At 39.0% G+C, this 14,289-nt stretch overlaps 1 protein-coding gene across 6 annotated transcripts in view; it reads right to left on the reverse strand.

Annotated features, from left to right (window-relative positions):
- mef2ca (myocyte enhancer factor 2ca) overlaps window positions 1–14,289 on the reverse strand; it is a 47,570-nt gene that overhangs the window by 18,372 nt on the left and 14,909 nt on the right. For all 6 annotated transcript variants that reach the window (XM_048181106.1, XM_048181110.1, XM_048181107.1 and 3 more), the window contains 2 exons: window positions 8,876–9,071; window positions 3,322–3,525 (listed from right to left, as the gene is read on the reverse strand). In XM_048181106.1, the coding sequence (XP_048037063.1) occupies window positions 3,322–3,525; window positions 8,876–8,929 (258 nt within the window). In that variant the 5' untranslated portion in view covers window positions 8,930–9,071. The remainder of the gene's footprint in view (window positions 1–3,321; window positions 3,526–8,875; window positions 9,072–14,289) is intronic.

The following is a 14,289-nucleotide window of genomic DNA, read 5'->3' on the forward strand; positions in this document are numbered from 1 at the left end:
TCTCTCTCTCTCTCTCTCTCCGGCACTCCAAGCCTATTCTTCTCCATTTTCCTTGGCACGACTGCCGGGCCGGAGCTATTTTTAGCTGTGCTGCTTTCTATTTTTAGTAAACTACCGGTTTTCAGGCATTTAATGGGGAAGGACCACATAAAAACACAAAGGGTTGGAATGGGGAGGAGGTCTGGCACACAAGTTGGGCGTCTGCTCCTTATTTCCAACGCTATGAGAACTTTAGCTGTTTTCTGCCCAAGACAGAGGACGGAAAAGGGGCAGCGGGGTAAAGAATGTGAAAGTCCTCCATCTTATAAATAACCATGAGTCTCAGGCCAAAAGCGCAAAATACAACACGCTGTTACTAAGTGAAGCAGTATACTCATGTTAACCCGTTTGTGAAATAGGAGGGGTAAGGAATGCAAAACAAAGAAGTCTCTCTTTTGGTGAAATTCCTGAAGGGATGAACTGAGTGTGGCACTGATTTCTCTTGAAAAGAAAAAACTCAAATTATACTGTATATACACTGCCCAGCCAAAAAAAAAAAAGGTATTAAATAGGCAAATGCTTAAGAGTCTATGATTGGATCATTATTGCAGTGATTATTATGTTTGACAACAGTTCTTCTAACCCTAATTGATGGAGTGTGTAGCTTTTCATTTCTTAAACAACCACGTAGGAAGACATATCATAGCCATATTCCAGGATGACAATGTCAAGATTCATCATCAGGCTCAAACTGTGTAAGAATGGTTGGGAGGGAGCATGACGAATCATTTTTACACATGAATTGGCACCTCTGAGTCCAGATTCATTGAAAGTCTTTGGAAGTGCTCTTGATGGGTATTAAATGTTGTGATGTTATTTCCAACAAGAGGTGCATACATTTTTGGTCAAGATCTTGTATTGACAATGCAAGAGGTGAGCACTCTGAAAAGTCTTCTCCACCACATCCCAAAGACTTTCAATGGTCTGGACTAATACATGCGTGAAAATGATTGCTCCCTCCCAACCATTCTTTCACAATTGAACCTGATGAATCTTGACATTGTCATTCTGGAATATGGCCATGATGTGTCTTCCTACATGGTTTTTTAAGAAATGAAAAGCTACACACTCCATCAGTTAGGATTAGAAGAACTGTTGCCAAACATATAACATTCTAGAAACATAATAATCACTGCAATAATGATCCAGTCATAGACTCTTAAGCATTTGCCTGTTTAGATCTAAACAGGAAGTTCATTTTTTTTGGCCAGGCGTACATACATATATTTAATCAAACTGTTGATCAGAAATGGTCCGTAATGGCAGTAAGCTCTAGTTCCTGGCATCCTCTTGATGTTGTGACTGCAATGTGACAGTGTTAACACAGAGCAGTATAAGCCCACCAAATCTGATTCAGGGATTTAATCTGTCAATCGTCATCAAGGTTCAACGGAAGATCAAGCCATCATGCGTGCATACAAACAACAAATCTGAATACACCAGAGAACCATTGCTGCGGCAAACAATCACATCAAAACACTTCTAATCATAAATTTAACCAAAGACGTAACAAAGTGAACAGTAAACACAGCTACGACTTAGAAAAACCTTTTCACATGGAGAACAGTGAGTGAACCCGAGCAAAATTTGAAGTGCTTAAGAATGCATTGGCATGCAACTACATGAAGACAAATTATCTAAATTAGGAGAGTAGAAAAACGTTTGAGGCAAATGTGCCTGAAATGGAGCCAGCTTATAAAAGTAGGTTGACTGTGTTTTCTTCGTTACATTTGAAATCATATCGATGTGCCAAGCGCTGGAGGCATGTTTTCTCAGAGGTTTGTGTGGGTGAAATTGGAGGAAGGGAAGGTTGTCACCTCCAATGCCTTCCAGCACAAGACCAAACACAAGAGGTCAACTACCATACGCACAGAGCTTTGCTCAATCTCATTAGCTGGCCTTGTAGTCATTAACAGCACGACCTTTGGAAATAATTAACATTTTCCTTCCTTGCACCAACGGTCTCATTGACAATTCTCAGTAGAGAGGGAAATCTAAGGTGTGGGGTCTGGAAAACATGCGTTTCGGGGGGACGACATGGGGTTATAGTGCACGCTGTTAGTTTTTAGGATTAAAAGGAGCATTTTCAGATTACACTAATCAAGGAAATGGGATTATCCTGGCTCCTTACTGGCTTGGCAGGGTGTCCATGAGATTTGCCTCATGGAGACGTGATGTTTCTTCCCTCATGAGGCAAGCCATGCTGTTTTCCCTCTCAGCCTCATAAAAAACCAGCAGAATCCCAGCTAAGTCTGACCCCAGGGCTTTGCTTGTAATGCATGTGTCAACGTTGCAAATGGCCTGTCGAATGGTGTTACACTAGACTGAACAGTCAAAGTATAATAATAGAGTTTGAATTTGCAGCTTGTTATGTGCAAGTGAAGTGAGTTGTGAAACAATAACCGGCTCATGCTCGAACGCACAGAGATAAAGAGATCCTTCACCACAACTGAACTCTTACGAACGCCCCTTTCAGCATCTATACCGTTATTCCTCATCGTTACGGCGTGTTTTTCTTCATCCCTTACTTAGTAAGAGAAGAGTTTGTTTGTGTGGCACCACCAGGGCTCTACGCAAATCAATCGGGTGTTTTTACTGCAAAAGGGACTTTTCCAGGGGAAATAGTTTTCCCACTGCTCCCACTGGGAGCGCCATGGCCTTTCATGCATGTGGGGTGGGAACCTTCAAGTTCTCTCTTCCCAAAGTCAGGCTTGACAGGTGGTTTGGAAGAGCTGAGAGCAGTTTCACAGTTGCTCTTTGGTCTTTCAGTGATGATTTCAGCAGAAGATGCTGTGTGGACAAGGAAACCCTTACCTAGAGCAACCCCACGCTTGCCCTGTGACATTTTCAGGAGCTCACATGTCACAAAAGGTGGAGGTGATGTGCCAGCAAGACCTTAAGTCTCTGCGTACACCACCTGTTTTGAACGGTGGCACCTGCCGTGTCCTCCTAAACCTGTTGCGTAATGCGGTTCATGACGAGATACAGTAAAGTCCTCGTCCCTGTCCTTCAGCTCAGCCTGATCCGTTCTTACAGACCACAACGGCATGTGCCAAACATATTTTGCAAGGACTTTCACAACGTGTTCCCTAACAAATCACCACCAAACACGGGCCAGGTGTCAAGTTCTACCACTTGCTTACTCTGCCGAAAAGAACTGCTGGTCAAAAACAGAACAAACCTTCTTGATGCCTGATGATTCAAATGATGCTTGATGATTCAGATTTGGCAAAAACTTTGATTGGGATCTCTAAATTGTGCTTACTGCCAAGAGGAACTCACCTCCACGATGTCCGAATTCGTCCGACTCTCATGGGGCTCATTGTACTCAGTGTATTTAAGCAGAACTTTGTCCATGTCGGTGCTGGCGTACTGGAACAGTTTATTAGTGCTGTTGAAGATGATGAGGGCGATCTCACAGTCGCACAGAACGCTCAGCTCGTAGGCCTTTTTCATTAGTCCAAACTTCCTCTTTGTAAACGTAACCTGATAAAAAAAAAGAACAAGGAGAGGGTTACACTTGGATAGACTTGATGCCTTTCGTTCAAAACATTATTACTTTGGCAATGATATCATAATGGTTCACATCCATCGACAGAGGAGAACTGGCCCCCCGACTAAGCCTGGTTTCTCCCAAGGTTTTTTTTTCTCCATTTTAACACCTATTTGCCACTTGTTTGCCACCTGATGTCACCTGTTGGAGTTTGGGTTCCTTGCCGCTGTCGCCTTTGGCTTGCTTAGTTGGGGACACTTGACATTTGACTTGACATTTGATATTCAACAGTATTCTTGACATTTATTCAACAGTGCTTTGATCTGCCTGCATTGACACTATTCTTGAAGAGCTGCTGTGCAGCAAAAATTATGTACCAGTTATCAATGTAAAGCTGCTTTGACACAATCTGCATTGTAAAAAGCGCTATATAAATAAAGGTGACTTGACTTGACTTGACATCCTAGATAGATGGTTTGATGTCAGAGATGTCAGAGATGGTCACCAACATGTAAAGTCCTCAACAGACTTCTTAACTAGCTTACTGTACTAGGTTTCCTCATCGTATTCAGCAGGCAGCAGATTTTTTTCAGCAGGAAAGTAATTTGCATTTATGTCCAATCAATGCTTAGAACTTTCAAACTCTTACTACCCACAATTTGTGAACTGATACAATAAAATATGAACTTAATTGTCTTGTACTTTGTAAATCGTTTCATTGGCATTTGCATGACTTGCGTAGAAAAGCCCCATCAAAATGAAACTTATTGCTTGAGTGTACAGGGTGACATCCATCCAAAACCAAATTGTTTGACAGGGTACTCTGGTTAGAGAGCTATCAGAGCTCTACGTGCCATGCTAAATTTAGACTGGGGAGTTCAAGGTGAAATTCTGCCCAGCACGCTTCACAAATTGACAGCCCCTGGGTGGCAGGGTTCATAGGATTGCTTTGGCTAATGATGACCCAGCATCACCTAGGCACGCCGGCAGCGTTGCACACATTCCATTTGGAAAGGACAATTTCCCAAAGACACCATTTAAACCCTCCAATACAAACTCTCCATCTGTGTTGAGATGGCAATGAAATTTAGCGAGAAACAGCCGCACAAACCCAAAGAACTCCCTTGGGCATCTTCCTGAAATATTCAAACTCTGGATTATTGAATTCTGGCATCAAAACAAGATAGAAAGGAAATGTTATTGCTAAGAGTTGGCTCTTTGAAAGCTTATAGGAACCTTACTGGAGTTCTCATTTATGTCTCATTTAAGTAGCGGATGATTCTCCTGAGGAAGAATGAATTAAGAAGCAATTTAGACAATTGCTGACATACAGTAGTGTACTGCTCTTTTTTAATATCTCAAGAGTTCTCAATTATGTCTCAATGAAGTATCAATTTTCTCAAATGTTTCTCTTAAAATGAAATAAAAGATATATGATAGACACAAATAAGACATGCATAAATGCATTTCTTAGAGGTTTCCCAATTCCCAATTATGTCTCATTTAAGTATCAACTTTGTCTCAATTAGGCCCAGTTCACAACTGGTATTAAGATGCATTTTGGTCGAATGGATCACAAGTGGACGACACTAAATACAGGTGTAAATGGAGTCTAAAACGTTTTGAGCTTGTCCACTTTCGACCACTTCCAGAGTTGAAAACGCATTAGACCGGATTGCTTTCGTAGTGTAAATGCTCATGTGATCGAATGTGTTCGAACAGCCACTAAACACCACCTACACTCCACCTACTGACCTAATGCGTAAACATTATGGGAAGTGCACTAGCCAGACAGGATTTAAACTTTGACAGCTGAAGAACCAAGTTTGGTTTGAAGACAAAAACTTACCAAGTACAATGTTCTCTCACCATTCCTGATTTCTAATGGTTTACTTTGTTCAGTAGATCGAAAGATCTGAAAAAAGCCATTCATTTACCGGCCCATAGACCCTCCCCTCAAAGAAATCAGGGCAGAAGTGGTTGAAATGGACAAAGCAGACAGATTAAAATACCAGGTGTAAACGGGAATGTGTCTCCCTCGTCCACTTGTGATCGACCAAAACGCATCTTAATACCAGGTCTAAACAGCGCCTCGGCTGGTATATGCCTTTTAACCAATGTATTGCTTTACAGTTTGAGCCAGAGCTACAGTATTTGTCTGAGATGTTTCTCTTAAAATTCCTCAAGAGAAATAAAAATACCAAACAGACTCAAAGATAGACATAAAAAAACAATATAACTCAGATCATTTGACTAAACTCTAGAGGAGACATTTGTGAAATTGCTGGGGTCATTTTCTATCAAATTTGAGAAGCAGGAGACTATTTGTTCTCCATTTAATCTAATTTCTGACAAAGAGAGACATTTTAAAGAGATTTTAGACTTTCAACGAGCAGAAGACATGCATGTGAAGGCCCTAATCTACATGGTGATGCCGGTGTTTGTGTGTTGCTGATCCCTGTGCGTGAGTTCAGACGTCATGCGCCCTGTCACAAACAAACTCCAGCAGGGTGATCTTCTCACTCCTACCGCTCAGCACGCTGATGCTCTCACCTCCACATGATTTAGATTATGCTCTCTCACACACACATGCACATACACCGGGAGCGACAGATGTCTTACACATGCTCACTGAGACGCCCCCACACACACATACGCACACAAAAAAACGCTCGCCTTTCACATGCTGCATGCGTTCAGTTCCATGTTCAGCCTGTCTTTACCTTAGATGTCTGAGTCACAAAGACTTTTTTTTTTTTAACATTTTCCTACATGCTTTCTGATGCTAAACTGCACTTTAAAGCTGCAGCTAAGCTTATATGAGCGAGCGTGCTGCCCTTATAAAAAATCATGCAAGTTTATTTCGGAGAATCTGCTGCGGGGTAAGACATCTCACACAGAACATCCACTTAGAGCTCCACCACCACAACACGGGAAAGGGTGGGCGTGGAGGGGGGCTAATCGTGCTACTGCACTGGGGGTCAGGAAGCACATTTGAGTGCATTTCCTGTCATAACAGGAAGGGTCCAATGGCTTCCCCTGCACAATGGCTTTGCCTCGGTTTCCGGCCCTATGCTGGTCATTGAAGGGGGTGGAGACAGGTGGGGGGGGGGGGGGGGGACATAGATGACAGGCAACCATTTATCCTGCGCCCTGAGCTGTTGTCCACTTGAACACTAAAGCATTGTTCAGAAGCAAAGGACAACAAGTAAAGTAACAGGCTGAACACTTAACCTTTTTTATTAAAGCGCTCTACTGATAAAACCTCTGCGAAAAATAAACTATTTATTCAGTCATGGAGACTCCCTTAAAAATAAAGGTTCTTGAATGGATGCTCTTCATCACAGAGTTCCTGAGTTGGCTTAAGTTCTTGATGTTACATTATATACTCTAAAAAGTAATTCAGGGGACTTGTTACCACAACTTCAATAAATGCATGGCTGCAAGTTAAAAATTCTAATTTATTGTTTCAATTAATTAATTTGTAGAGTTCTGTAGACATAATAATGTTGATCATTACAACAGCTTAATATCGTCTGTAATTTAAACTCAAATTTCTGCATTAATTGGCTTTTTTTTTTTTTTTTAATTAGGTTGTAATAACTTAATGAAATTGTCTTGATAACTTCGGAAATTAGGCAGTGGATTTCTAGTTCCCAGCATGCATGCATAAGGAAAATAAATGTTGAAATTAAGTGTTAATTTATTTGTTTTTAGTGAAGGGTTAGTTTAGTGTTATGTTTGACATTTAAAAGAGTTTCTGTAATGTTGAAGTTTTTGTGGTTAGTTACTATTGTGCTGAAGAGTAGATACATGAAGGTAAACACTACATTGACTCTATAAGCAAAGACTGCGCTAATGCTAGTGACTGTAATATCTTACTTGTTCATTAAATATATATGTTAAATAAGTTGATTTGAACTTAAATAGATAAGATTAGCTAATTGGTTCCAGGGCTACAACTCTGGTAGTTCATTTTTTTTTGAGTAATCAACTTAAAAATTTGTGTTTATGCTATAAATGATTAAGTTTCTCTAACTCAGTGTAGCTTGTTGGTTGAACGTAAATGCAAAAAAATTGATGCAACAAATTGAGCCATCACATTATTTTTTAGAGTGATCAGCGTTTTGGTTCTTGGATTTCCCAGAATTCATCACCTGTATTGAATTTCTGTATTGAATCTAACTGTCATTCCAATTCAAATTCCAACTTGAGTTTAACTGAGTTCACACTGGCTGAAACCTGAAGACGTCGGGTTCAATTCTCAGGGATATGTGACGGTTATTATCTCATTAAGAGCTAGCGCTCCGGTGGTATGACCCGCAGCTATCCGTGTTAGCCATGAAATTGAATAGTTCCCGCTCCAAATCATGATTTCACATTTGGCCCTGTGCTACACTCTTAAAAATAAAGTTTCCAAAAGGCTTTTTTTTTTTTTGCAACGATGCCATAGAAGAACCATTTTGGGTGCCCCAAAGAACCTTTCAGTGAACAGTTCTGAAACTCAACCATTTTTATTTTCTTAGTGTGAAGAACATTTTAATAATCTAAAGAAACTTTTTCCACTATAAAGAATCCTTTGTCCAATGGAAATGTTCCATTGCTAATAAATAACCTTCATTTTTAAAAGTGTAGAGTTCAAGTCCAACTTTATATATTTTTAGGGGGTCAGGATTAATACAAAAAAAAAAAAAAAAAAGAATTCTAAAAACCTTATTTACGACTTTCCGAATGAAATAAAGGATGTGAACTCAAAGTCACAACCCCTAAACCATCAGGACAGAGAAACGTCGGTTCAATCAGGAAGGTAAGAGGTCGATGTGCTTCATAAGTATTGTCAGATGTGGCTACAGATCCTGCCTGTCTAATTGCCCGGGTGAGTAATAAGTTGGAACTGCTCGTTGTGGTGAATGACACACCCGCTGGTGGAGGCACGGTTTCCTCTACTCCATTACAAACCTCAACTATTTAGACTCTCCACATCTTATCATCTAATGCAAGAGCAATGAATTTAATATTGCAATTAAAGAAGCATTAAAAATAGCAATTATGATGATTTAGGACAATTATATTTCACATTCACACACAAACACCCAACACACGTGGGCAAAACTACAGCAGCTCGTCCGAAGTGAGAATCCAGCTTGTGAGTGTCTTGTGACGCTGTCGTCAGAAGCTGCTGGCACTTCCTTAAGTGATGCATACTATCTGTGTGTGTGTGTGTGTGTGTGTGTGTGTGTGTGTGTGTGTGTGTGTGTGTGTGAAAGAGTATGCGCTAAAGATTTATTGCATTTCTGTGAAATGAGCACTCCATTCTTTCCTTCCAGATAAAATCTCTTTTACCTGTCTGTTGCGTTCATCCATTATCCGTGCAATCTGAATCTTTTTCCTCCCCATTATTTCGGCCTGGTATTCCTTCCTATTCCAAAAGTACTGTACACACTTGTCTTCCTTCCTCTCTCGCTCGCTCTCTCCGATCCTCAATGCAGTCTTTCCTCTTTTCTTGTTCCTCTTATTTCAAAGACTCCGGCATCCGTTCCTGAACAGACAAGACAGGGAAAGAGATACAGATTTAATCAGACAGACGTTGATATCTCTCAGTGCTCGAATGTGGAAAGAAACTGAGCATTTTGGTTAACAGCGTACAAAATCAGGACTTTCTGGGAAACACGACTGATTTATAAACATGTTTCACACTGAGAAAAAAAAAACAGTGCTTTAAAATGTCTTGCTTTAAAATAGTAAATCAGTATAAATTAGTGTGGTCAAAAGAATTTAAAAAATGTGAAGATACCAGCATTTCCCCGTGGCATTTTGAGCACTGTTGAGCAGATTGTGTTCATGCAGATATGTTTGCGATTGGCTACAATGATCAACATTTCAAAGACACATTGTAAATAGACATCTTTGATGCTTTAGCATGAGCAAAACTCGCTGTCATAATGACAGAGAAAGTAGGTAGTTGCCATGGTGTTGCTATGTGGTTTCTGGGGTGTTCTTGGTTGTTCCTAGGTGGTTTAGTCAATAAAAATATTCCGGTGTATGTGCAAAGTGTATGTGCAAGTGTATGTGTATGAGCATCAGCAATAGTTTTGGAAGCACCATTACCTACAATGAGCCCTACAATGTCCCCAGAGAACACAAGTACTTGGTTGAAGACCAGAGCAACTTGTATAAGAGGAAATAAAACTCAAGGGCAACCCACAATGCAAATGAGAGAAAGCAGTGAGCTTTGGGGAGGAGAGGTGAAATGTTCACACTCACAACAAGAGGGAGGGAAAATACGCAGCCAGCATAGAAACTGAAAATCGGCAGCAGAAATCTTCCAGGGTCAACTGCTTCTTTTCACTTAAACATGGTCAACAACTTGGCAATGCATGCATCAAGATGTGACCTTTTGATTATGCTTCAAGTCGACTGATAAAAGCCAGAGAGATGTGAAGGATTTATAAAGGAGGGATGGAAAAAGCAGATGATACATCAGAAGAGGAAGTTACAGGAATGTTGTGACAGCTTTTCATTTGAATTTGAAAAGCATACCAAACGATAAAAGCCTCGGCAAGCTCCGCTCGGACGGAGAGTGTGCCAATAAAAATGGAAACTTACGGTAAATTCAAGACAGCGAGATCAAATACTGAGTGTCTTTTGGCATAGGTAAAAACTGCATTCAAAGTCTCATAAAAAAACTGTTCCATATTGACTTTTAATGGATCCCTTTATATGTGCAAAAACACCATTCTTCTCAAGATCTACCTTATCCAACTTAGCTTACAGCCTGATGGATGGTCACCCAGTGAGCAACACCTTACGTAACTTTAAGCTGTTCAGGACATGTAATCCATTAAACCCAGACTCAAAGAGTTCCCTTTAGCCACTGGGCCGATGATGTCCAACTCACTCATCTCCAATAACTGATCAGTCTGCTTATGTGTAGCAATTTCATTTCAGGATTAGCATACATGCTGTGGGGTACAGTATGTCTTGTTTGACTAAAGTCATTTATGCAGTTAAGCAGTCATATTTGAGCAAGGAATCAATCACAATCAAGTATTCAAATTATTTTTATATTATGGCCAATAAACAGATTTGTAAACTACAAGTAAAATTCTACAAAATATTATAAATATGTAGTTGGCAATAAAATAAAATAAACCCAATTACATATTTTTTTTAATTAAAACATAATATTATAATTATAAATATAATTTATATATATATATATATATATATATATATATATATATATATATATATATATATATATATATATATATAATATTATGTTTTAATAAAAAAACATAATATTATTATATATATATAATAAAAAAAATAATCAATAAAAAAATATTAGACTAATGGCAATAATTAATCAGATGGATACCAATAATAAAATAAAATAAATTGAAAATAAAATAAAGTTGAATATACTTTTATTTTTATTTTTATTTATTAAGACATAATATTATATTATTATAAAACATAATATTATTATATAATATTTTTATAAAAAAAAATTAGTCAATACAAAAATATCAGATCAATGACAATAATTAATTAGATGGAAAATAAAATAAAATAAAATAACAATGGTAATAATAAATCAAATGGATACTAATATTTACAAAAAATAAATTACAAAAAATAATAAATTAAATATTATTAATCATTTTTAGGAAAATGATAAATAATTAAAATCAATCAATAAATAGTCTTAACAATCTGCTTTCAATATCAGACCAATGCCAATAATTAAGAAGCTAATATTGAATAAAATAAAATAAAATAAAATAAAATAAAATAAAATAAAATAAAACATATTCTGATTCTAATATGGGACCAAAGGCATGATTTTTTTAAAGAGGGAATTGCCAGATAAACATAGTGAAATTTTGAACGCAATCGGCAAAAACCCCACAGGAACTGGACATGTCGAGGCAAAATGGCTTAGAGGTCGGAGATGCTAGTGTGTTTACCCATGTGACGGAAAGATAAAGACAGAGAGAGACAGGCGTGGGAGGAGCTGCTGTGTTACTTGAGTAGGAAGGAGGGCGGCCCAGTGCCAAGAAACCAGGAGCAGGGATCTCCAGAGAGTAATGTGCAACATTAAGTCACTTTGTTAATCTGCCTCTCTGCTTCTCCCGAGGGCAGCGGGAGAGGACAGATATCTCCTCGTCCTGTGAAGAGCGGCATGGTGCCACCGAAATAAAACAGCGCTGAGATAACACCTAGATATGACTGAGACAGTCTCCTGAGGGGCCATTAGACCCAGGACAACTTCCAGAGAAGGGCAGAAAGGCCTCCTAGCAAACCCTTTGCAAATTAGCTGTGGTAAAAGGGCAACCTGAAGGGGAACATGTCATTCATGCCTGCATAAGTACATTTTGACATGTAACCGTACAGTCAATGAAAATGTGTTTAAAAATACACCTCAGAGCAGCAGATTAGCGGTTAGCGCAAACGCTAACACACCATAATGCATGAAATGCATTAATTCCATCACTATTATACCAATCAACATGATTTTTACATGTTCTGAAGAAAAAAGTTACTGGTGCTTGCATATTCGTAACTCACTTTCACAATGCTATTGTGTTTTTAGCATGTTGCTAAGTGTTTATTGGTGTTCTAGATAATGCTTTACTCTCTTTGGTAATTTTAAAGTTTCCATGATATTCTGATCCCTAAAGGCCTGTTCACACCAAGTACAATAACTATAACAATAACTACAACATATTACAGAATGAGAATAGGGAAGTTCACAAGTAAAATGAGAACGACACAGAGGAACAATCATTGGAAACACTGAATTTTTTCCAGCTAATGAATGATAAAAACATTGACAGCCAATTAGAATCCATTTTGATTTAAAGAGCTTGAGCATTTAGCAGATATCTGATATAGATATCGTTCTTGGTGTGAACGGGCCTTAAATATGGCTCATATGAATTTTCATTCAAAAAGCAATAGCACTCCTCTCCTAAAGAAGTTGCATGATTTGAGCTTAAAGTATTGTACTTAAAGTTGTTATGGGATCTCAAAAGTATGAGCAATAGTAAAGTGAAGACACCGCTAATAAAGACAGAAATAAACAAAAGAAAATCCCCAAACTAGCATTTATAAGGTAGCCTCTGGCATAACTTGGCTAATGTCAGTTAACACGATTGAGATTGGAGCCTGTACAACTTCATTATCACCATCTTTCAGGGCATCTGAAACACTGAAGATGTGCCAGGCAGCAGAGGAACTTGTCGGAGCACGTCGAAGCACATCCTCAGAGCTCCTGGCAGACCCCCAGAGGTGTCAGACAGCTGACTCTGACTCTGACTCGAAGGAGGAAGCGGCTCTTCGCAAACAACACCCAGCAGCTTGCACAAATGGACATAATGACAGGAAGTCTTCTTCGCAGACTACCTCATAAGGAAGTGACATCACTGATTAGAAACAATACAAGATGCCTCTTCCCATAAACCGCTTCACGATGCAGAAAATGGGAAGTGCAAACAAACATCATTGTTCTGAAGTGACTGATGAGGTTTGCAAGTATTAACAATCTCTTTCAGAGTTTGATAGCAAGCCACCACAAATATCCTCTTATATATCACCTCTCAAAATCATTGCAATTGTAATGTGGGTCTAAGTCCATCCTGTTTGGTAAACCATATTCTTCAAAATATCTTCTTTTGTGTTCAGCAGAAGAAAGAAATTCACACAGGTTTGGAACAACTTGAGGGTGAGGAAATGATGACAGAATTTTCATTTTTGGCTGAACTATCCCTTTAAGGTTAGGGTTTTTTTTTTATCAAGTATGAGCGATAGTAATAGTGATATTTGCTTTAGCAAATACTACCAATCAACCAACCTCATCCCTCAACAACCCAGCGGCCTTCAAAATATGCTCAAAATGTTCAAGAACATACGTTCTGCCAGCTTTCCCCCCAGCTGCATCTCATGGAGAGGACTCCAGCATCTCTTTGGTGTCTATCAAGGGAGCCCACTATGGCTCAGAGCAGTGGCCGCCAAGAGACTGTATCAATCAGTGCCGGAATGGGGACAAGTCACTCTCCACCCCACCCTTACGGCTCGCCTCAAAACTTCCCAAGGACAAAGAGGAGACAGCGTCTGTCTTTCTCAATGAGAGCACACGAGCTGTGGAGGTTAGTCGTACCACGGAACGAGACCAGCTCCCAGACGCCCCGCTACATTCCCATATCCTGAACCCGCGGTTCCTCACGGAGCACTGTGCGTGAACAGCCGTGGGCCATGTGAGTCCAGGATGATGCTGTCCGCTTAGCGCGAGATTAGAGAGATCTGGCTTTGGCTCACATTGCAATGGTCTTGTATTACAAGTTTTCAGAAATTCGATGTTTAAATATGCAAATTAGAAATTATCTAATTAAATATGCACTCGTTTGCATAAACGTCCACCACAGACATCTGAACATTGGAGCCAGGTTCAAAATTCTTCAATTTCTTTACATCAAGATCTTTTTTATCTTCTGTTGTCTCTCCATAAATCAGAGAATACGCTCATGTTTTTAGGAATTAAATGTTGACTATATAAATATATAAAATGTTAAATATAGTGCTGTCAAATCGATTAATCATGATTAATTGCATCTAACATAAAAGTGTATATATAATATATGTGTGTGTGTATATATATATATATATATATATATATATACATACACACACACACACACACTGTATGTATGTATCGGTATATTGTTTATCTATATTGACACAAAAGATAAAAT

The sequence above is a fragment of the Megalobrama amblycephala genome, linkage group LG2, assembly GCF_018812025.1.
Source record: "Megalobrama amblycephala isolate DHTTF-2021 linkage group LG2, ASM1881202v1, whole genome shotgun sequence".
Taxonomy (NCBI): domain Eukaryota; kingdom Metazoa; phylum Chordata; class Actinopteri; order Cypriniformes; family Xenocyprididae; genus Megalobrama; species Megalobrama amblycephala.